The following is a 25,783-nucleotide window of genomic DNA, read 5'->3' on the forward strand; positions in this document are numbered from 1 at the left end:
TTTTTTAAAATACTATCACCGGAAGTTGTACGTGTAAGTCTTGCTAACTTGAAGCTAACGCTACTTCTGCTTTTACAATCTCGTCGATACCGACGCCATCTCGGCTAAAGGCACTTCAGTTGTTATTTTAACAACTACACAAATTAAACTAGCTAAAGAATACATCCAAAGGCATCTAACCGACTATATTACGTCAAATTAACGACGTCATTTCTAATACTCAGATAAAAGAGAGTATTATCCACCAGCGAAGAAGAAGCTACATTAGCTAACTGCTAGCTTGTGACGTTGTTAGCTAAACGAACTTCGCCGCGCAGGAATTTCACAGCCTGTTTATGTTTTCGTCGGTTCGCAGACATGTTGGACGGATCCTCAGCTCACGTCGATGATTCTAACATCGGCAACGTCGAAAACAACAACCCGATATCGCTGATTTCCGGCGATGGGGTGAACAAAACGAGGCAGGCGCTGCTGAAGAAAGGAGGGAGGAAGCTGCGGTCGACGGCGCCGCTGCATCACCCGAAGCCTCCGAGAAACAGCCCCAACATCCGGCTTTCTGATCACAACAACAACAGCAACACCCTGGCAGCTCCGTGCGCTCATAAACCGGCAGCTCAGCCCGGTACCGAGCTCTCTGCAGGTACACAGACGGTACTGAACCTCCATCATCTCAAACAGGGAGCCAAGAAAGAGGTAAAACCCTACATTACGAACCACACTGTCTAACACAGTGAAGCTTATTAAATGTTTATTAAACGCTTTACACATCCACTTCTGCCAATGATGAACATAAAGTAGTTTAATCCACAAAATGTACGTGCCTGAACTCTATTTTTCACAGTCAGTACATTAAGTACTGCACAAATTGCAACTGTGTTTACTTGCTGTTATGCCTTCAGCCCATATTTTTAGCGAAAATAGTGGTCTCTGTCCCTTAAATCCATATTTTGGCTTTCACAAGTGGTCCTATATTCCATTATATTGCATTTTAGGAGTTATTGTAACTTGGAAAGATGACAAAAAATGTCAGAAGCTGCCAACATCCTCTCTGCTCATGTGATGAACACTTCACATGTGATCTCCTCCATATAACAAACAAAAGTATAAACTGTGAACATTGCTTAACTTCCTCAACAATGAAAAATAAAGAAACTAGAACCAAGCAACCCTGTGTATTGCACTTTCCACATATTTTGAAGCTGTGATGCTAATTAAGAGGAATTAAAAATCATATAAATGCCTGCATGTCTGTCTACTAGTGAATATAGGTGTTGATTTTTCTTGTCTGTTGTGTCCTAAGGCATCTAGAAATGACGCAGTTACTAATACCTGTTATGAAGAAATGAAAGTAGACTATTGTTCCTCTTTCAACTTGTAGCCTCAGGAGGATGACTGCACTGGCTTGCACTTTACTGGCACACATTTCTGAAGAAATAGTTGGGAGAGGAAGTGGTTTTATATGACAGAACAAGCTTCACTACAATCTGAAGTAGAGCTGTGAAAAAATATTGATACGGCAATATATCGTGATACTTTGACATTCTATACAATATCGATACTTCAACTCTTAATATCGATTTTTTTGGTAAAAATAAAAATTCATATTTTAGCCGAGTTGTTAGTAAAATACGACTTGTTCACATAATTGTGTGAGCACAAACAGCAAGTTAAAGAAAGGAAATGCCGTTTGCAAGCTCTGTCTGGTTGCCATGAAATATAGCAGGAACACCACCAACATATTGTGTGATTTACATATACATCATCTCTATATTTTTCTTAGTTAACACTGTAGACTATCGCAATATATCACAATATCATGATATCCTGATATATTGTGATACTGTCGTATCGTGACCCAAGTATCTTGATGTGTATTGTATCGTGAGGTTCTTGCCAATACTCACCCCTAACCTGAAGATGTTTTTAATGTGGAAATGATGGCTGTCATGACACCAGAATTTTTAACAGGAATTTGATCCTAGTTAACGTTTAATAAAATTTCTGTTTATGTTTTAATGCTTCAGCACACAGGTGTCAAACTCAAGGCCCAGGACCAGTTAAATGCAGCCCACAAGATCATATATTTCTGATCTAACCGGCCCATCGGTATGAGGTCTGCAGATTTCCTCTAGTATAAATATGTGAACTTATCCTTGATGATTTAAGATACTCTTGTTAAGTTACAAAATCTGAAAAATAAGGCATAAGAATAATTACGAAAGAAGTCAGGAATGTGGGAAAGTAAATTCATTTGTGTTTTAAGCTCATATTTTCAATTTTGCATCTCACAATTAAGACTCAAATTTAGGATTAAGACTTTTAATTTCATACTTTGAGCATTTCAACTCATAATTTTGCCTTCTCTTATATTATTTTGAACTTTAAGATTAATAATTCTAATTTTTAAGTGATATTTTGACTTTTTTAACTAATTATTTTGTATTTTACCTCTATTTCAACTCCAAACTTTGACTTCATAATCCCATAGTTTGACCTTTTAGACTCACAATTTAAAATTTTGAATCATATTTTGACTTTTAATTTCATGATTACAATTTTTATTTCATAATTTGACCTTTAAAACTCATGATTTTGACTTTCTTTCTAATATATCTTCCTTTTTCAGTTTAAATATCATGTTTTGACCTTTTTGAACTAATAAATTTACTTTTCTCAGATTGTCAGCCTTTAAACTTATCTTTTTTATTTTTTAAATGTCAAAATCATTTATCATCAGTGCAGAGTTTTTTCATATTTTATTCCTGGTGAAAATGAGGTTGACAGTTTATGGTTAAAAAGGTGACCCTGTTAGGCCCTCAGGTTAGACCTGAATCCAGAATCCGGCCCTTGCTGTGATTGAGTTTGACACCCCTTCTTTAGCAAGACACATAGAGGTCTGAAGGGACCAATGTTGAGATAGTCCTTGTTGTCAATTGACAAAAGTTGCAAGCAAAGTTCTGCACATTGTCTAAATCGCACAAACCTTTTGGCAATATGCCGGTACCAAAACACTGCCAATGTGTTTGTGCAATTTAGAAAATTGTTAGAAGTTTGCCTGTTGTTTGTGGGAATAGTATATCTTCTCTCACACACTTATCTAATGGAATATATATGTACCTTTTGAACGCCTCAGCACTGTCTGTGGTGTCAGCATTCCTGTCAAAAACATAAAAAAAAAATTAACATTTTACATCTTTATGACTTCCAAGATTTTATGTACTGATGGAATTAATAGCATAAATCTCTAAAGCACTCCTGCAAAACTATTTAAATGCATTGGATGAAATGCACTGCGTTCATTTCCACCTTAAAAACACACTTTGATGCATTTCTCACTCCATGAACACTTGGCAAACAGAAAAAAGAACTACATGGTCCCTACATTGATGTAATTGCAGGAGAATATGGGACAGTGTTAATTATTAGGGAAATGATAGCTAATGATCTGCGTATTCATGATAATTCTTGGTGTATAAAGCTTCATATAAAGCATTTTGAGGGCACCCCTGATGATTCCAGAAGGCTCTCTTCGGTAGTTAAAAAGGACAGTTTCTAATCCTTGTCTCAAAGAATAATAAAAAGACTCATCTTCCTCTTTCAGCTTACAGCTTCAGGAGCATGATTGCAACAGCTTTCAAAACACTAGCACACTTTTCTATAAACAGGAAAGCAGAGGAAGTGGCTGTGAACAGATTAGAGAAAGGCTTGATGAAATCTTTTGTTGTTTACTAAGATTGAAAACAAGATTGTCATGGTGCCAGAAATTTAGACTTAAGGCTTATTCTATCAAAAATCAAACAGTATCCATATTGTTGTCACCAAATATTCACAGCTTTCTTGTTTTCACTTGAGAAAAACTGCAAGCTTAAACATATAGAATGTATTTGAGAAATGTCAATAGGTTATGGTGCAATACACTACCTCTATACTATTTTCAATAACTGGTGGCTTCATGTTTTGAAAACCATCACATTTGTTTTATATATATTATGCACTGACTCCTAACCTTTTTGGAAACTGGTTAATACTTAAAATTAAGTGCTGAACAAATAAGCATTGGCCCAATTAGTTAGTGTATAGTAAAATTACATACTATAATTATGAGAAGGGATGTTCCTAGATGTCTGTTTCCCCATTTGGTGAAACGCCAAGTCACTGAACTGCCTAGTCTAAGGATGAGAAAATACTTCGAAAACAATCAGATTCATCACAGAGTCATTGTGTTAGTGGGTGTGATGTGAGCCTGATACACTATGTAGAGCGTAGCTAAGATTAGCAGTTAACTTCACCAGCCTTCGTTCGTCTTTGCAGATTAATATCGTGCTTTATGTGGCCTGTTTTCACTTCAGTTGAGTAGTTAGATGTGAGTTCAACTCTGCATACCACTTTGTATCTGTCTGGTGAAGTGCCAGGAGAAAGCTCAGACAAGAAGCCAGCGACCATTGATGAAGCTACAGCAGCTTTTCGTGGCAGGAGGTTCATTACAGTTTCAAAGAATACCATAGACTGTGATTTCAAGCCGGTATTTATAAAAAAAGAACACAGGTCGTTTGTTTAACTGACTCGTACATCTCGCGCCGGGTAATTGTAACAGTTTTTCGCACATTCCTAATAACAAGTTACTGGTTCAGAAAGCTTCCCTTGAGATGATACATTTCCCTCAGGTTCAGAAAAAGTGACATTACTTTTTTATGCAAAAGCGTGGTATGAATATTTGCTATAATGGGTCTTTGCCCCACATAATTTCTGACATTTTACAGGCAGACTTATTCTACAAAGAAAAATGAACAAGGTTTTTATAATCTTATCTTTTGGCATGTTCAGGAAGTTGTGAATCTTTTTTTTTCCAACAACCCCTTTAACCCTCTGAGACAGACGTATGTGAAAGAAAAGAGACGCAAGTTACATAAAGCTAAATAAATTTTGAACCCATAAGTTGTACCCACTTATATTTTCCCTCTTGAAGCCTTTGGTTTACCTTTGTAATGACGCTAACCATGCATTCATAGCCCTTACAAAAGCTTTTTTCCAGTGAACCTGAATGTCTTTTTATACATTTTCAATCAATTTCCGATTGTTTCTATTTTAGTATTAGCCACCACATTGAGTTCCCAAAACAGATGTCACATGGGCTGTGACAGCCAGTGGTTCCATCATCACATCATACGTTGCCAAATAACGCATGTATAAACACTTTTAAGCTGAAGGAGATGGCCTGAATAGCTCATAACAGAGGGACAGAGAGCCTGAGATGTGGCCCTCTGTGTCACTGCAGACAGGAATGGTTTGCAGCTTTAGGAAGTCAGTTGCAGCATCTTTCACATTAATGGCGCACTTTAAAGATAAACAGAAAAGTGATTGTAAACAGAACTGAAGAAGGTTCAATGCAGTCATTGGCTGTTTCTTATGATGTAGCAGGCCTGCAAGAGGTGATGTTATTAAATATGAAATGTAGGCAAGCTTTAAAATGAGTATGAGTGGTTCTGATGTTACTCTGTGTTTCCAAATTGTAGAATCCCTTTTCTTTTCAACTCTAGGCCTTCTACAACCATGTTGTTCTCACTATTTCTCCTTTATTAGCCATAGTGTTTGGGGATCTCATTATCTCCACAAAGACTTGTATGTCCCTCCCATACTGTTGTTGACAGATGCAGATTTAATACTGTACACACGTGGCTGCTACACAGCAACACTTTTAGTATAGGTTAGGGTAAGGAGAGGATTGAATCAAGGTAAAACGGGTAGATTTTCTTGGCTCACAAATAATGGAATTGAATAAATGCAAACAGAGTCTATCTGCTGATAGCCTGTCTATTAATTTAGGCTGTAACACTGGGATTGTGATACTAATGTGTAAAGAAAAATGTTTCCAACTTGATTGAGGAAAATAAAAATTTGTTTTGTTTCTTAGCTGCTGAAATCCAAAGGAGGCAGACTGGAACGAGGGACCATGCAGCCAGGTAGCCAGCCAGCCCGCAGCCTGCCTAAACACGATCAAATCACTCAGAATGGGATCGCACGGAGCCACAAGCCCAAGCAGGCCCAAAGCCCCGGCACTCCTCATCCAACAAAGAAGAAAGACAACCTCACCCCGAATAAATCCTCCCCCCTTCACCCGTCTCCACTCCGAGAGCAGAAAAAGCCACTCCATGCCTCCAACAACGTGAAAATCGTGAGTGAACCACCTGCTGAAGCTTCACCAGAATCCCTTAAAGATGGCGAGAAAGTTTACGCTGGACCTAAATTCAGCGAGCCGCCATCACCGAGTGTCTTACCCAAACCACCCAGCCACTGGGTCGGAGAAAACGAGCCTCAACAGAGCAACCAAAGCAGGGAGCAAATGACCGTTCACTTAAAGTCGCTGCTGAAGGTTCAGGATCAATCATGACCGAAGTCTGAAGATTCAAGTATGATCCATCTTTAACCCCTAAATAACACTGAATGCATTGGATGATAAGCATCAGGTAAATTGAGATTGGCTTTTAACACACTGCAGTATAGTATTGAAAGCTTTTAATAACAGTAATGCAATTTCCCATTATTCAACCATGCTGCCTGGATTTGTGAACATTTTTGAGCCGTCGTGTTTGTGCTGGAGATCTGACTGAATGTGCCTGCCTTCGTGTTGGCAGAGTTTTAAAGAAAAGATGTCAATACGTGAGCAAACAATGTTTTTTTTTCTACAAGATGTGAGTAGAGAGAAAGTGTTGGAGCAGGGGATCAAAGTCATCTCCAGCAGCAACACGATCAGAGTCTCACGTTTACAGTTTGAAAAGAGATTAAGGCACTTTCTTTGTAAGTGCTTCTGAAAAGGCAGCCTTGTGTTGATGGACTTTTTAAAGAAAAGCTAGTTTAAATGTACATAATATATTGTAAGCATATATTTGTGTATATTTTTCCTTGTTGTTTTAACTGAGATTCTAGTTTTGTTACTGATGTTTTCCAAGAAAAGAAAAACAGACAAAAAGTCCCCTGCGAACTGAGGCACTTTGTTAAAGCTCCTTTAGTGGATGGAAGAAAAGAAAGACTTTTCTCTTTGATTTGCACTGAAAACTTTCAACAGGGAAGGGCAGGAAACCTCATTTTGATGCTCCAAAGCTTGACCAGCCACTTTGATGTATTCACCAGCCAGCACAGGAGAGGACTGGACAGGATCATGGCTGGTTTTCCTTTCAAAATGGCTCAGAGTGGACAAATCAAAAGCCAGTGGCTGAAGTTTTTTCCCTCCCTGATAACGGGTCCAGCCAGTGGAAATCGGAGAGTTGAATCACAAGACTGTGAGGTGGGTTAAGCCTCGTGAACGGAAGAGAAGATGACAATGTGAAAAGTCTCATAGCCAGCTGCTGCAGGAGGCTACATCCAGCATCCAGACCCAGTGCTTTTTTTCTTCTTGAACTTTATTGCACTGATGTAGAGTACGTTCACATTGAGCCAGCTACGTTTAAAATGGCCTTGTTCATTTTTGCCTCCTGTCCACATTGGGCCTTGGTTTTCACGCTTCAAAACACAGCATTTCCACCTGTAAGGAACCTGAATTTTAAATTCCACTGATACTGAGGGAAAAAAATCCTTATAGAAATAACGCCAAATCTGGAGTACAAGTAGCACTGGTGTAGATGTCAGGCTGCACAATCAATTGCATTTTAGTTGCGATTTTGGCCTTCTAGCATCAAAGTAACAAGGGATGCACAGTATTATTGGCACAATATCAGTATCTGCAGGTTAATTATCAGTATTGGCAGACATGAAAATAAATGCAACTGTCTGCTTAAATATTGGCTGCATTTACAAGAAAGTTTGTCACGTTTTGGGCTTGGTTAACAGGCGTACGCTAGATGAAACCTTTCCTCTTTTTTTATCCTCATTCCATGAACTTTAAAGTGCATTTAAAAAGCAGAAGTTTAAGGTCTGATCTGTGTTTATAAATTGGATAAATGTGTAAATATATGTGTTTCGGATGTCTGCAAAGTCCAGTATCATGCATCCCCAAAAGACTCATGATCGATGGTGGATTTTTACATGTTAAATGCATTCCAAAAGCTGTCATGTTCAGCTTTGTTACTGTGTACCATTTGATAAAATGAGGATAAACACTGACCTTTTTGATATTCACATTTACATACAGTGTTTTTGAGTATGGATAATGTGGAACAGCAGGCGAATTTAGGGTAGAGGCTGCTGGGTCATACTTGGCTAATTGTTAGAGGCAGATGTGAGGCAAAAATTCTTGGTCAGATTTTTTGTCCCAGTCCAGCTCTGTTGACAGATGTGTAACAGGAAATTGAAGCTGTCAGTTTTGGAGGGGGCTCTGTGACAAACAAAATGCTTTACCTTTCATTGTGCTTGACAGTTTCACTGAGTTTACCCCAGTTTACACTGTCGTTTCTGGGAAGTTTGTGTTTCTAACTTCTAGCTCTCTGTTTAAAGTGATTATAGTGAAGTACAGACCCACAGCCTGCAAGCTGTACCACCCACCTCCGTTGATCATTCATTGTCTTTAATTGAGGATTCTGTTCAGACAAAGAGCTCCTAAAGGTTTATTTACAAAACAGTACACCTCTGTTTTACTTAAATGCAAGGTTGTGATTGAAAGAGGGAGAAAAGATGTTGAAAAGTGGCAGTAGCAGCCTGGTCTGTGCACTATGTATCGCATGTTTGTGCAGCAAAGCAGCTGCTTGTTATACATGATAAAGGGGTGTGCAACCACATCAAGTCACATACAACGTGTGATGGTGGCAGCTACGCTATGTTGATTGCAGCAGTATATTAATGAAAAAAATCTTTTTTGGAAGTGCGACTTATACCCCAGATTTCACTTTAGTTTTTCTTTTCCATCCTGACAGCTTCCTAAATAAAAATAAATGAATAAATGCCAGGACTTTGCTTAAAATGTTGAGTTTTTTAGGCACTATTGTTGGATTTCCTAAAATTAGATGCATGGAGAAGCATATAAAAGCATCCTCTTATCATACATATCCCTTATGACCCACCAAGACTGTGAACAAAATCATTGTGAAACTACTAGAAATAATGTTTTAACAATTGCTGCTTCCTCCTGTTGGACTGATAGCTTTTTTTTTTTTTTTTTTTTTTTTTTTTAACCATCGAGGCTTGTGTCCATCAACGCTGTTTCTTTGCTCTGATGTTTCCTTTTTAATGTAAAATCAGCGCAGTTTAGTATTTTCATTGCTCAGTGTCGTGAACACAAAACACCCCTGGTATCAAATGCTTTTTGTGGATGCACTCATATCACTCCCAGTTTAAAATAGTTCAGTTTTCAACTGTTCTCCCTCATCATCTAATCAAAATTAAGAAAGGGGCAGGGACCCACACCAACAATGCCAGAGAAACTAACCTGACTCGTCTTTTCAAGGGTACCATTTCAAGGCATAGAGCTGCTGATAGCGTCAGCAGGATTAGAAATTAAGTTTTATAATCGAGCAACAGTAAACACTGGTAAGAAGTGCACTAAAACTGAGGTTGCTATCACTGCCAGTGCATATAAAGCAGTTGCTGGACACATGCCTTCATTGAGAATGTAAAAACAACACTGCATCTTTAGAGCAGTGATACTTGTATTGCTATCGTGGTTTGAGGGTGTTTTGCGGTTAAATTAAGAAGGCTGTCCTGGTATTTTTAAGCCTTTTTTCTTTTTTCTTATGTCAGTGTGGAAGATCAACAGATTTGTTGTTTAGCATTTTTTGGTGGGTTTCCTCATGAGAGTTTAGAAAATACTTTAAGATTAATAATAGGGCTGGATGATTAATCCAATTTTTAAAATATACACAATATGTCCTACAATTTTTAAATCGCTGAAGCTGCAAAATAATATTTTGTTCGTATAATATCTAATGATATATTGCTGTTATGGTGGGGTGCAGTCAGATTGAATTCCCAAATCGTTCAGCCCTACATGTCTGGTGGAAAAATGTATGCAAACTTTTTGTTGTATCATGACTACTTTAAAACAGCAGTTTTCCACCCTGAAATTTCCCTGCCAGCCCCCTTGCATTCCCCTCTCCCCAGTTCTCCTTTAAGTGACAGGCAAACAGCTGTGAGGGCCACCTGGAGAAAATAGTCAATAGTCAAATAGTCAATAGTCAATTGACATGTTCTCAGTAGCTTAAATAACCAGAAAATTTTCAGGATTGCATTGCATCTATGAAAAGGGCTATTCTTGCACAAAAATCCCTGAAAATTTCCATAAAATACCTGGGTGGGCTGCATGTGTGAATGCATACAGCATTTTTTTTCACCCTGAAAGTTCCTTGCCACCCTTTCTGTATTTCCTCCTCCCTAGTCCTTGTTTATCCATCAGGCAAACTGCAGTGAGGGTCAACTGCGGGAAAAAAAATTCAGGACATTTTCTTTAAAGGCCACCCTAATATTCCCCTGCCAGCTCCCTTGCATTTCCCCCTCCCCAGTCCAGCTTCAAATGACAGGCAAACTGCTGTTAGAGTAAACTGTGTGGGGGGAAAAAGTCAGGAAATGTTCTCAGTAGCCTAGATACCCTGACATGTCCAGGAAATTTTCTATGCTGTATTGCATCTATGAAAAGGGCTATTCTTGCTTAAAACATCATCCTGAATTTCCAGCCCTCTTGTATTCCTTCCTCCATGATCCACATTTATCTGACAGGCAAGCTGCTGAAAGGGCACTGCGGAGAAAAAATTTATAAGTTCTTTTGATAGGCTACCTGGACATTTCCAGGAAATTGTCAGTGTTGCGTTGCAGGTGTGAAAAGAGCTATTCTGACTCAGAACTCCTGAAAAATCCCAGGTATTGAACTGCATATGTGAATGCAAATAACTCTGAAATTTCCCTGGATTTCAACCCTGAAAATACCTGGATCAACAGAATGCCACCTGAAAGGACAATTAAGGGCAAAGTTGGGGTTAAATGATTTCCCTGTTTGTATTCACACATGCAGCTCACCCTGATAGATTTGAGACATTTTCAGGATTTGGTACATGTGTGAATAAGGGTTATTTGCCGCTTCCTCCATCCCTTCACTGACTGGGAAACTGCAGGAAGTTCTTTAAGGAGAGGTCATGTGTGAAAAGGGCTTTTAGGTTGTGTCTTGTACAAATCTCTGCATCTGTTTAGTTTGGATTTTCAGGTACAGCTGCTTTGTGCACACTTATTCTCAATGATGATTTAAAAAATGTTAATGATGAACTTTATATGGGTCATCAAAATATCCAGATATCGCAGTCAGCAAATAGAAGTTCTTGTTTGATATGCTAATATTTACATTTGAGGAGTTTCCCTCTTTGCAGGCAGCCCTTTAGGAAAAATTTGCAAAACTGGGTTTACCGTATATTTGCCGGCATGTCAACAAGTTCATGGTGTCAACAGTCTCTTTTAATAACCGTGTAAGCATCCATTTTTTCACTGTAAGGACCAAGACAACACTTATTTTTGCAAATTAGATGATCAAGCCTCACTTTGAAAGCAAACCGTGTACATGCACATAGCTTTGGGAAGCAACAGAAGATTTTCCAGTTCTGTTAATATTTTTTTCCTTTTTCTGTGTTCTCCAACCAGTGAGTTTCCAATAGAGTTGCTGCAGCTAAAGCTGAGCTGTGTTTGTCTTTTCATTTTGTTCTTCTTTAACTGCAAGTTAGTGAGACAATATGAATAGCAACTCCGCTCGATCAGCATTTAATTTAGCATCATAATTATCAACCAGACAACTCTAAGAGGTATTTAATGCACTTCAATTGTGTCAAAAGATTAATCTGAATTCATTGATGGCTTAATTATCACAGAGCAAGAGCAGCCAGGAAATGTCAATAGAAACTGAAAAGAAAAAAATAAGTGAGGGGGCGTTAAAACTATAAAGAGTTGATCAATTGAAACAGAAGGGGACAAAGGCCAGTTTCATATTGCACTCCTCAACAGATGTTGATCCCCTGATTTTGCTGAATGAAAAGGGAATTGATAATGCTGTTTGCAGGTCTATCCATACAGCATGTGGACATGTTTTTAAACGGCTTTTTAAAGAAATATGGCTTCATGTGAACGTAGTCTTACTCTGTTTGTGTATTGTGTTTTTAAAGGGGACTTCTTTCGACTTTATTTCACATACCTCTTCCTTCACCTTTCCATTTGTTGAGGATGCTCTGAAGCACGGCATTAATGTTTTCAAGAGTACAGTATGTGTTGAATTTGGCATACATGATCTTGTGATGACAGAATGTACCACGTATGTGTTTTTGGTTTTTTTTTATTATTTGAATGGTTTCTGTGGACGCAGGCAGCTGCTGGATCTTGTTTTTTGACCTCTGTGACGTCATGTGAATGGAAAATTGTATTACTGTAGCAAAAGCTGTCAATTTTATTGCAGTGTTTCAAAAATAATTTCATTCCAGCTGTGGGAAAATGATTGACGGATCACCTCCAAGATACAATTTGGAAATAAAAATGTTTATTTTATGAAGAATTTCATAGCTAAATTTAAAATGATATTAAAATATTGGTTACCCCTACTCAAGCTTCTGTTTGTATTTATTTATTTCAATAAACATTATCCTATTTAGATCAGGGGTTTCAAACATTTCAGCCTGCAACCTCCAAAATAAAGGTGCCAGAGACCGGGGACCCCCACTGTATCTGAAGGTGGTTAAACAGCCGTGCACATTTTAGAATAGTCATGTGCAGACAGGGCTAGCCATAAGGGAAGGCTTTCTGGGACCCAGCAACACTGGGGGCCCGTTGTAAAGTTAGCTAGATATCCATATTCATATTTTTTATTTAACCTGAATAATAATTCTTAATATAGCAACAGATATGTTTTTAAGTAATTTGTGCCATAGTATATAGTCATCTTAAAAATGTAAACCTCTTTTCTTAAAAACAGAATTACAATAGTAAAATGTCCAAAAAAATGTGGTGGGAAAGGTGGTTAAATGGGATTTTGGAAGTAGCAGAAATGGGTTGGAAGTGGCATAAATTTGATAATGTGGCAAAAAGAGCAAAAAAGGGCTGGTCGAGGTGGTAAAAACAGGCACAAAAAGTGGCAGAAATAGGTTCAAAGTGGCAAAAATTGGTGAAAGGGGATTTAAAACGTGCTTTAAACTGACAGGCATGGGTTAACTGGGGTAGAGAAATGGGCTGAACTGGTCCAAATAGGCATATCAAACAGTAAAATGTGGTTGAAATGGGCGTGAAATGCGAAAAGGGGTTTAAAAGGGGTTGATAGTGCCGATAATGGGTCAACAGAGGCAACAATATATGGAAAGTGGCAAGAATTGATTTAGAAGTGGCAAAACAAGGGTTAAAATTTGGCAAAAATGGAGTAAAATGGGTCCAAATTGTGCAAAATTGATGAAAAGTGGCAAAAATTGGGTGAGAAAAAATCATTTCAAAAGTTTTCTCTGTTTTTTAAGGCGTCTGGCGACCCCCTCTTTGTGTTTTGTGACCAATGGGGTCCTGACCCCAAGGTTGAGAACCGCTGATTTAGATAACTGACATAATGTTCAAATGATCATAAAATAGTAGATTACATGTTTATAGTTTTAAAACTCCAGGAACAGGGAATAATAAGATTTAATTTACACGCCACCGCCAACCCCGTGGTCAGCCCGACACATGGGTCTGTCTGTGACTGAGTGACGTTCCTTAAGAGCCCTACATACAGAGTCACTCTATGGGCGGGGATTATTTGAACTCAAAGCTGTTGGTAATGGCTGTCTCCAGTGTGGCGATTACTTCGGATGTAGCTTTGACATTGCGTATGTTTTACTAGAACTGGACCACGTTCCTGTTTGATATAAATAATAAAAACAACCCTAAAAATTTTTCATGATGTGAAACATGTTTTCCCTCTTCTGCCAACCTGCTTCGGCCTGAGTTTGTGATAGATAAAGGGTTGCTTCTTGAGTGATTAGTTATATACGATGGCTGCTAATGGAGTGATTAGCCCGGACTTAGCCACAGCAGCACTTTTGTCAGCTCGGATGTAGCTGTAGGAAAGCAGTTTAATCAGACCGTTTCTTCTTTAAAACAAGCACATAGAGCCACGTTGAAAGCTTGTCTTGGCAAAGAAGATGCTATGGGGCATCCCCTGACCGGCCTTGAAAATGATTTTTATTGACCCAGAGCTCCACCATTAACAATCTAAGGCAGCGGTAGCTTGTCAGCAGTAGTGCATACGCATGTCATTTGTCCCTGTGATTACATCTTATTATAAAACTGACCAAGTTTGTATAGAAACAAGACCACGTGACCTCAAACTATCATGGGGTTAAACTAGTTTCCACAATGTTGAACGTCTGTCTCGTGTCCTTGTAAAGTGTTAAATCTTGTCCTGAGAACCTTGTGTGTAAATATCTACCAGACCACAGTTAGGTGGTGAAGATGTGGTGTTGTTGTACCCACATTCTCAGCAAAGCACTTCCTCTAAAAATCAGAAAAAAATGACTTTGGGGTTAAAAAGAGGAAGAAACATCTTTTATTATTATTTATTACACTATTATTATTAGAGAGCCCTAGACTGGTGTACTAAGAAATCTCACGTCTTTCAATTTCAAGTATTTGCCGTGCAAAAATTGGTACTTTTTTTTTCTCAGTTTGAGTTGTAAATAGGTCTTAACAATATTAGATTTTATTGTTAAAAGTGTGTAGGAGCCCTGAGGACAGACCCAAAGCCACTTTGAGGAAGTGGCATCACAATAACCACAGCGGGCGGTAGCAGCATCTCTCTAAAACAGCTCCACAGTAGAAGATCAGACTGTTGGGAGTGTGAGAGCTGAAGAAGAGAGACGGAGAATCACCATGGATGAGCTCAGATGGATTCACATTTCTGTCATTCTGACAGCGCTGCTTCACTTTACAGGTGAGAAAACTTTCACACAAAAATATAACAGAAATGACTAAATATATCTTTATATGATTAAAGAAACTTAATGAAATTTTAGATAAAACAGTAAAACCTCATGTGTTCTGAGTTTAGTGATTTTATTTGTTCTTTAAGATTGATGAAAAGAGGGGTAGCCACTGAGTAGTATAAAGTATAACTACATTTCCTCAGGCTAGAGTTGTGTGTGCTATTAATGGTTATATTTTATGCTTCAGAGTGTTACATCCATACAACAGGCAATAAAGCTCAGACTCCCCTACAGTGTAACTAACAGTATGACAGAGCCTACCTGTGCTGTTAGCAGCTTAAAGGGCGGGCCGGCTTGGCTTTAAACTTATCCAATTATTTCTTCAGGGTCCAACATCTCTGAGTTTTTGTGAGAGTTTAAGAAACAGACCTGCAGTAAGTGTTATATCCAAAAATTTTGGGGACAGTCAGGCCAGTGACTCTCCAAATAAAGGCAAAAAAGATCCAAAATAAAACTTAAAAAATAAACCAGAATATGAAATAAATAAATTAAAAATAAAACAATAAAAATGGTATCAGAAAAAATGACAAATATAAGTAAAATCAAAATATATAAAATATTAAATTATGCATTTATACACACACAAAAAAGTGTCTGGTTAGTTTTTTTTTTATAGTGGTACAGTGCCATGGTTCCCTGGGGTAGCGGTTCTCAACATGGGGGTTCGGACCCTTTTTCTGTTTGTGAGACACTGAGAGGGGGTCACCAGATGCTTTAAAAAAAGCAATGAATATTTTTAACATGATTTCAAATTGTATATCCAACACTTTTTGGAAAAATATATGCATCAGTTAGCTGAATGTATAACAAAAACATGGTCATGTGGTGAGATTAATGCTGAAATAAAAGTAATGTTTATAAAATCCCTACAAGTAAGTCTGCACACAGAGCTGTCTGGACCCCTGACAGACCCAGAGAATGGGCCCTCACTAGTTATGGTTTACCCTTTAGATCAAAGCATTTTGAAATTAGAAATAAAAATCCTTCAAATAACATATTGACCCTTCACCTTTCTTGCTAGAAAAGGCGCAGGGGCCTGAATGTTGGCACACTGATCCCACATGATGACATGATAAACATCTGAAAACTTCAGCCCTGTAGCTCAAACCGTTTTCAAATGATCACCAAAAAGGTGTCATGATTTTACCTGTGCATTCAGACGACAACTGAGAGCACTGACTTTTCTTACAAATTAGGCTTGAATTTCCTATTTAGCGAGGTCACAGCTGCCTGTAGCTCGGCACACTTATTCTACATGACGACAGGATGAACATATCAATATTTCAGAACTCTGGCTCAAAGAATTTTGAATAAAAGAAAAACATATATGGTTTTGAAAATGCATCACTGCGTGTGTTTTATCACTAGCATCCTGGCTAACATTTCTCTCATTTTAGAGCTGAAAGTCTATCAAACTATTATTCAGTTCTAAAGTTAAAGGTATTTATTTGTGCCTGTTTTGAACAACTTATCCCGCGAAATTTTTGCAGCTCTTATTTTCCAGTTTTTTCAGTTTTTCACGATTCTTCCCACTATTTTTTGCAACTTTTAATACATTTTTGCCACTTTAAATCGATTTCTTCAATTTTTAATCCCATCTCACCACCTTTTTGCCCTTTTCCTCAATTTTTAAGCCATTCTTGTCATTTTTTAACCCCTCCCACAACTTTTCTGCCCATTTTTGACACTTCCAAACCACTGCTTGCCATTTTCCTGCTACTCGTGCCTCTATTGACTGATAACTTCCATTATTAACCCATTTTCACCACTTTTTCCACCCATTTTTTCCACCTATTTCTGCTACTTTTTTCTGCCCTTTTTTTCTGCCTATTTCTGTCACTTCTAAGCCAATATTGCCACTGTTAACCCTTTTACCACTTTTTAATGCCTGTGCTTTACCCCTTTAACCCATTTTTGCTACTTTTCATCTATATTTTGCCACTTTGATCTTGTTTTTGCCATTTTTAACCCATTTCTGCTACTTTTAAAATCCCATTTGACTAGTTTTCTGCCCATTGTTGCCATTTTTAAACCATTTTAGCAACTGTAGACCAATTTTATCCACATTTGAATTCATTTTCGTTGCTTTTTCCCACTATTTCTTGAAACTTTTAACACAATTTTGCCACTTTAAATTGATTTCTTTTTATTTTTAATCCCATCTCACCATCTTTTTGCCCTTTTCCCCAGTTTTTAAGCCATTCTTGTCATTTTTAACCCCTTCCACAACTATTTTGCTTGTTTTTGACACTTCTAACCTAAATCCTGCCACTTTGATCTAGTTTTTGCCACTTTTAACCCATTTCTGCTACTTTTAAAATCTAATTTGACTCATTTTCTACTCATTTTTGCCATTTTAACCCATTTTAGCAACTTTCACCCACTCTAATTGTGTTTTAGAAAACAGATTTACATCTTTAAGAAGGTTATTGCACAAACGAAAGATATTTGTTGCTAAGAGAGGTTATTATTCAGGTTAAAGATAAAATAGGGATATCACAGCTTAACGTTACAATGGATCATGATTTTACTGACTCCATGGGCCCCCAGTTTGGCTCGGCCCCAGGAAGCTCCACCCTTTATCCCCTCTTATGGGTGGCCTTGTCTAACTATTCTTGAATGAGCATGGTGGTGTTCAACCAACTTGTTACAATGTTACAATGTCATTTAGCAGACGCTTTTCTCCAAAGCGACGTACATTTGAGAGCAAGAACAACACAAGCAATGATCTAGACAAGAAGAAACAACATTAGTAAGTGCCATCAAGTGCTTCAGGTCCAATTGGACGCAAGTGCTGCCGTGTAGAGTTTAAGGCAGAGTACCTAAAATATACGTTGTTTATGTAGTTTTTTTTTTGTTTTGTTTTTTTGTTTTTTTGTTTTTTTTTTTGGGGGGGGGGGGGGTTTGTTATTAGACAGCAACAATGAATCAAGGAAAATGTGGGATCACTAATCGCCATTCATTAGACTTCACAACAACTATTTACCAAGTACCAAGTGCTGGATCATTCCCAAAGAGCTGGGCAAAGAAATCCCAGAAGTGGAGCAGGACAGTGCAAGCTAACTATAGTTGGGAAACTCATTCAACCACTGGGGGCAGCAGTGGAGAATAGTCTGGCTGAGACTCAATCTACTACTGGGGACAACAGTAGAGAATTGCCTAGCTAAGTGCAAAGTGTTCTCTGAAGAGCTGGGTCTTTAGCCTTCTCTTGAAAGTAGACAGGGAGTCTGTAGATCGAATGGAGTTGGGTAATTCATTCCACCATTTAGGGACAACAGAGGAGAAGAGTTAGTGACTTAGGAGCATGATGTGCTGGAAGTACCAGGCGCCTTTCGCTGGCTGAGCGTAGTGGGCGAGAAGGGGTGTAGACCTGGATGAGGGACTCCAGGTAAACAGGAGCAGTTTTAGTTACTGCTTTGTAAGCAATGATTAGAGTTTTGAATTTAATGCGAGCTGCAACTGGAAGCCAGTGTAGAGAGATTAAAAGAGGCGTGACATGAGCTCTCTTGGGTTGATTGAAGACCAGACGTGCTGCAGGGTTCTGGATCAACTGCAGAGGTATAACTGTGCATGCAGGTAGGCCTGCCAGTAATGAGTTACAATAGTCAATACGTGATATTATAAGAGCCTGTACCAGGAGTGGTGTAGCATGGTCTGTCAAGTAGGGTCTGATCCTCTTGATGTTGTAGAGGGCAAATAAGCAGGACCGAGCAACCGAGGCCACATGGACCTTGAAGGTTAGCTGGTCATCAATCATGACACCCAGATTCCGGGCTGACTTAGTGGGCAAGAGATTATTTGATCCAAGCTGGATACTGATCTGTGTTTCCACAGTGGGACTGGCTGGGATGATAATGAGCTCAGTTTTGGGCAGGTTGAGCTGAAGGTGACGTTCCCTCATCCATTTAGAAATATCAGCAAGGCAGGATGAGATCCGAGCTGAGACAGTTGTGTCATCTGGTGGAAAGGACAGGAATAGCTGTGTGTCGTCTGCATAGCAGTGATAAGAAAAGCCATGGGAGCGGATGATTGCACCAAGTGAGGTGGTGTATATTGAGAAAAGTAGGGGACCAAGCACAGACCCTTGAGGCACCCCTGTTGATAAGCCATGCAGTTTAGACACTCCTCCCTTCCATGATACTCTAAAAGATCTCCCTGTGAGGTAGGACTTAAACCACTGTAGGGCAGATCCTGAGATACCAAGTGAAGAGAGTGTGGAGAGGAGGATTTGGTGGTTTACTGTGTCAAAGGCAGCAGACAGATCCAGCAGTAAGAGAACTGAGGACTGACCAGCTGCTCTGGCCAAGCGAAGTGATTCCGTTACCGACAAAGTGCAGTTTCAGTAGAGTGGCCCGTCTAAAGCCAGACTGATTCTGATCAAGTAGATCATTGTTCTGCAAGTGTTCTGAGAGCTGGTTGAAGACTGTGCGCTCCAGTATTTTTGATAGGAATGGGAGAAGTGAGACCGGCCTGTAATTTTCAACCAGGGCTGGGTTGAGAGTGGGTTTTTTGAGCAGTGGTGTAACCCGCGCTTGCTTGAAAGCAGCTGGGAAAACACCTGTGGACAGAGAGGAGTTAATGATACAACTCACAGCAGGGCTGATTGTGGGCTCAATCGCCTGCAAGAGATGTGATGGTATCGGATCGAGCGGACAGGTTGTGGGCTTAGAGTCAAGCAGAAGCCTGGTGACCTCGCTCTCACTTAGTGGAGAGAATGAGCTAAGTGATGCATCACTAGCTGGTGGCAGAAAACTGAGTTGGACAGGCTCAGAGAATTGGTTGCTGATGGTAGAAACCTTGTCAGTGAAGTAGGAGGCGAACATGTCTGGAGTCAACATACTGGAGGGTTGTGGGTTTGAAGGAGAGAGGAGCGAGTTAAAAGCAGAGAAGAGTTTGCGTGCATCAGTGGCAGCACAGATCTTTGATTGATAGAACGCCTTCTTAGCAGATTTTAGAGCAGAGGTAAAACAGGACAGTTTTTGCTGATAGGCACTCAAGTCAGTGGTTTGTTTGGATTTACGCCATTTTCTCTCTGCCGCCCTGAGCCCTGCCCTTTGGGTTCTGATGACCTCAGTGAGCCAGGGACAAGGTGGAGTATTTCGAATAGGCTTAGACACCAGAGGGCAGAGTTTGTCCAGAGAGGAGGTCAGTGAGGAGCAGAATGTGTCTGTGGCCTCGTTAACAGTGGTACAGTGGGGAACTTGAGGTACAGTGGGGGTCCCCAGTCTCTGGCAGCTTTATTTTGGGGTCGCGGGCTGAAAAGTTTGACAACCCCTGCTCTACAGTGTCCAGCAACACGAATGGAAAAGGATGCTTATCCTGTTATCCTGCTGTTAGGCTGTTTTTTGGATGTTTTGCTAAAGGGAAATGTGGAAAAAATAAATGGTACAACCACTGCACCACTTAGTGTTAACCTCTGACTATCTTTAAACACAACAGTTTCTGATTTGAGTTTCTCATTTTGTTACAGCGCGTATGAATCAACCACACTGCTCACTATAAAACAAGGAGAAGATGTGACTTTGCCTTGTGAGAATGTGGTCAGCAGTCAGCGGGGATGTGGTGGTACTACATGGTTCTTTACTGCTTTAACTCACGCAGGATCAGTTGTGCTGATTGAATGTGGGCGGGTTGGTGGAAATGCTGGAGTTAAATCAGACAGACTGAGTGTTAGAGAGGATTGTTCTCTGGTGATGAAGAAGGTCACACAAGAGGATGCTGGGCGTTATGACTGTGGACAGTACAAATCAGGAGAACTAAGAGGTCCTCACACTCATCTGTCTGTCGTTAGCAGTAAGTATTTATACTGTGATTTCAGCTTCAGCTAACATTTTCCAAATAGTCTTCTTCAACAAAAGTGATGAAGCCAGGTTATCTCTTCTCTCTTTATCTCTACATCCTCATCTTCACAGTTACTGAACACATGAACGACAGTTATCTGTCAGTCACCTGTGATGTGAGGACACCTGGAGGTTGTAGACACACAGTGAAGTGGCTGAATGAGAGACCAGACCAACATGTGCCAACATCACCATCGGACTCTGGATGCTGGACCACCGCCCTAATCCAAAAAGCTCATGCATCCAGAGATGTCTTATTGAAGTGTGAAGTCACAGATCAAACTGGAAGAGTTCAACATTTCCCCTTCAGTTGTCAGACAACAGGTAAGTGTTTGATGATCTGCAAATCTAGATTAAAAAAAAAAACAAATATAGAAAAGAAAACCTCCTCACCCTCTTTCAAATGATTAATGTTTGCTATTTTAATTTACATTTGTTGTCCCCTGTGAAAACCTAAAATTCCACAAATTTCTTCACAGTACAATGATCACACTTACGTTTACCTGAAATATCTAATGTTTTTATTCCTTGTCCAAGGCATTACACTATTGGAGGCTTTTCAGCTGCAGAGAGATCCTTTTTCTTTCCTATATTGCTGAAACCTGTGGCCTGCTTGATAATGTGGAACGTCCTTCTTAAGTAGTTTTCCTTTAATTGGGCTCACCTGGGATACTAATCATCACAGGTGTCTGAGACTGATTTCAGTGACCCAAAGAGCCCTGAGACACAACACCATCCATGAGTTTAACTGAAAAACAAGAAGTTGAATGTTTATGACACTAAAATACAATATGCATACTAATTTGGAACACGGTGTAACCAGTCCCCTCCTCCACCCTCAGGAGTGCTGCAGCCCACAGGTAGAGAGAGGAGGGAGACCAGAAAGCCAAGGAGAGAGAGGGCATGCAGCACTTGAGGCTGCACGTAACAATTATATATACTTCATAATAAATAAGTCAAAACTTGCATGTCAAATATTTCAATTTGCAAATATTGAAAATAAATATTGTTTAAAATGTTTCCTTTTCAACCCAAAATATCTCGCTCCATGACCTCCACTTTAAACAGAGCAAGCTTTATACCCTAACTGAGATAAACTCTTTCATTCTAACATGAAGTCATACCTCTGTTTCTCTTAATATTTCAAAATTCTCTCTTATCCCAGCAGTAACCACACCACCTACCCTCTACTACAATGTCAGAGATGGAGATGACGTCTCATTGTCTTGTCTACACGTGATAAAAGATCAACAGAACTGTGACAGTAATATATGGACATTCAATAGACACAGATCAAGAATAGCAGAAGAGCTGATCTTCTTTGGACATATACTTAGAAACTCTGGAGACAGACTGAGTGTCAGAGAGGACTGTTCTCTGGTTATAAAGACAGTCAGAGTGGAGGATGTTGGTCTTTATGTCTGTCGACAATTCAAATCAGACAGACATAAAGATGCTCCTGTTCATCTGTCTGTTATTTCCAGTGAGTATTTACATTCGCATGTTTAAACTGTCTTTAAAACAATCAGCTAAATATCTGATCAATTTAATTTTTGCAGTGTTGAAGTTTGGTTTAAATCTTTTTCCTCTCACTAATCTCCATCTTCACCAGTGACTGAGAATGTGTACAGGAATGAGGCGACAGTAACCTGCTCTGTGTCATCATATGAACCATGTAAACACTCGGTGAGGTGGCTGTATGAGGGTAAAGATGTGAGAGAACATTATCAAGGTGGGGAGACACAGTTTCCCTGCTTCACCATGGTGACTTTCAAGACTTCTGAACCAAAACCAAACTCTCTGGATTGTGAAGTTACTGCTGATAACAAAGTGGAGCTCTTTACCCTCAGACTTCAGCCCTCAGCTGAGAAACCAGGTCAGAATATCTTAAAGTAAACCTTTTAGTATTTAATCAAAACAGATGGTTTTAAATTATGTTTGTGGACTGAACAGTTTGATAAGTTGGGCTCATTTGTTCAGGTGAGGACACAAAAGAAACAACAGCAGGACCACCTGAAAAGACCACAACATCAGGAACCAAAACATCTGGAATCAATGACTCTTCAACTCTAGACAGTATAGTGATGCACATTTTTCTAGTATTCTTTTGTTTTTGTGAACAAAAAATGTTTTATTATTTTAATTAACAACAAAGATTTGATTTGCTCTCATTCTCTCTGCAGCCAGGTTCATCGTTGTCTCTGCGGGTTTATCAGCTCTCATCATAACTGTTGTGACCGTCAACATATGGACAAGAACTAAAGGTGAGAACGTTCACAGATTCAATTTACACTCAAGAAGATTATATAAACATGTATTTTCTCTGTGGAAGCAAATATTAACTTTCTCTAATCTTATTTTAGGGAAACAAAGACAGAGGGATGATAATGTGGTGAGTTTTTACAACCAGTGAAAGTGGAGTTTAGGTACTGCTCAGCTGATTTTAGACAGTCTAGTCTCTATTAGAATATGGACTGGAATCAGTCTGAGTGTTTCAGAGTGTTGGTTTGATTGTGTTGATTTTCACAGGTGGATGAAGATGATGAAGATGAGACAGTGAACTATGACAACATCAGATCTTTTGCAGAGGATTGACCCAAAAGGAAACCTCCACAAATCCGTTTGAACCTAAGGATGAACATAAGCCTGTCAAATTTCCTTCAGAGAAATGAATGTACGTGTTTCATATTCAACCACATCCTGTAGGTGAATAAAGCAATCACACTGTTCAGTTTAGTTTATTTGTGTCAGGCTGTATAATAGTGTATTTACATGTAAATACATGTCAAAGGAAATGTGAGTGTACACAAAGTATACAACTAAGCTGTAATCATATGTAAGATTTCATCTTTTACCGTATTCCCTAATAAGCATTATTATAATCTGTCAGCTATCTGTCTGTCTGTCTGATGCCCCAATAGGTAGATAAGCATTTTAAAGTGCATGACCTGATGCCTCAAATGTAGATAAGCATCATAAAGTGCCCTCTCTGATTCCCCTATAGATAGATAAACATGGTAAAGTGCCTGACCTGATACCCCCATAGATACACTTTATTGCCAGAAGTAATCACTCACCTGCCCTGACTCTCATATGAACTTAAGTGACAACCCATTCTTAATCCATAGGGTTTAATATGATGGCGGTCCACCCTTTGCAGCTATAACAGCTTCAACTCTTCTGGGAAGGCTCTCCACAAGGTTTAGGAGTATGTTTATGGGAATTTTTGACCATTCTTCTAGAAGCGTATTTGTGAGGTCACACACTGATGTTGGACGAGAAGGCCTGGCTCTCAGTCTCTGCTCTAATTCATCCCAAAGGTGTTCTATCAGGTTGAGGTCAGGACTCTGTGCAGGTCAGTCAAGTTCATTCACACCAAACTCTCTCATCCATGCCTTTATGGCCCTTGCTTTGTGCACTGGTGCACAGTCATGTTGGAACAGGAAGGGGCCATCACCAAACTGTTCCCACAAAGTTGAGAGCATGGAATTGTCCAAAGTCTCTTGGTATGCTGAAGCATTCAGAGTTCCTTTCACTGGAACTAAGGGGCCAAGCCCAGCTCCTGAAAAACAAGCCCACACCATAAACCCCTCTCCAGCAAACTTTACACTTGGCACAATGTAGTCAGACAAGTACCATTCTCCTGGCAACCACCAAACCCAGACTCGTCCATCAGATTGCCAGATGGAGAAGCGCGATTTGTCACTCCAGAGAACGCGTCTCCACTGCTCTAGAGTCCAGTGGTGGCGTGCTTTACACCACTGCATCCGACGCTTTGCATTGCACTTGGTGATGTACAGCTTGGATGCAGCTGCTCGGCCATGGAAACCCATTCCATGAAGTCCTCTATGCACTGTTCTTGAGCTAATCTGAAGGCCACAAGTAGTTTGGAGGTCTCTAGCAATTTACTCTGCAGAAAGTTGGCGACCTCTGCACACTATGCGTCTCAGCATCTGCTGAACCTGCTCCGTCATTTTACGTGGCCTACCACTTCATGGCTGAGTTGCTGTCGTTCCCAATCGCTTCCACTTTGTTATAATACCACTGACAGTTGACTGTGGAATATTTAGGAGCGAGGAAATTTCACCACTGGACTTGTTGCACAGCTGGCATCCTATCACAGTACCACGCTGGAATTCACTGAGCTCCTGAGAGTGATCCATTCTTTCACAAATGTTTGCAGAAACAGTCTGCATGCCTAGGTGCTTGATTTTATACACCTGTGGCCATGGAGGTGATTGGAACACCTGATTTCAATTATTTGGATGGGTGAGTGAATACTTTTGGCAATATAGTGTAGTTATAATACTCAACATTTTTCTGGACAGATTTCCATCTTTCATCGTTTCCCTGTTTTCACAGACAAGTGTTGGTCTGTCTCATGTCCTCATAAAGCATTAAATCTTTTTCTGAGAACCGTCTTGTTTTTCTGATGTTTATCCGACCACAGTTAAGAGGTCAAGATGTGGTGTTGTGGTACCAGCATTCTCAGCAAAGCACTTCCTCTAAAACATGGAAAAACAAAACAACTTTTATGTTTAAAAGAGGACACAGCAGATCTTTAAATGTCATCTTAGTCTTGTTCTTACTCATTGTGGGCAATAAAAGTTTAATTCTTGTGGGTTTGATTCTTCAGCTGTCTCTCCATGAACAGTCAAACATCACTGTCAATCCTGTTCTTGTCTTTTTGTTAATACACTTGTTTTCAAAGTAAAAGGTGCATGTTTGAAGACATATATCTGAATTTACAGCCACTGTCACACATACATCATTACAGTGAACTTCAGACTGTTTCTGAGCTTTAATACCATCTAATGTCACTGATTTATAACTTCAGATTCATGTCTGTCACTGTGGGCAGAAAACTTTATTTAAAACAGTCAGACTCCAAATGTTTACATTGTTTTCATCCTTAACACTTTTACGAGAAATTCACTGAGATTATTTAGCAAAGGACAGAGTCAATGCCACTTTGAGGAAGTGACCTCATATGAACCACAGCGAGCGGTTGCAACATCTCTCTAAAACAGCTCCACAGTAGAAGATCAGACT

At 39.5% G+C, this 25,783-nt stretch overlaps 1 protein-coding gene across 1 annotated transcript; it reads left to right on the plus strand.

The window, feature by feature from the left end:
* The first annotated feature begins 65 nt into the window (after window positions 1-65).
* Window positions 66-12,491, plus strand: pnrc1 (proline-rich nuclear receptor coactivator 1). The gene is made up of 2 exons (XM_041805205.1): window positions 66-693; window positions 5,912-12,491. Exons 1-2 carry the CDS (start codon window positions 358-360, stop codon window positions 6,386-6,388), a joined length of 813 nt encoding a protein of 270 aa, XP_041661139.1. The 5' UTR covers window positions 66-357; the 3' UTR covers window positions 6,389-12,491.
* Window positions 12,492-25,783: the final 13,292 nt, after the last annotated feature.

This window comes from Cheilinus undulatus, linkage group 14 (genome assembly GCF_018320785.1).
Source record: "Cheilinus undulatus linkage group 14, ASM1832078v1, whole genome shotgun sequence".
Taxonomy (NCBI): Eukaryota; Metazoa; Chordata; class Actinopteri; order Labriformes; family Labridae; genus Cheilinus; species Cheilinus undulatus.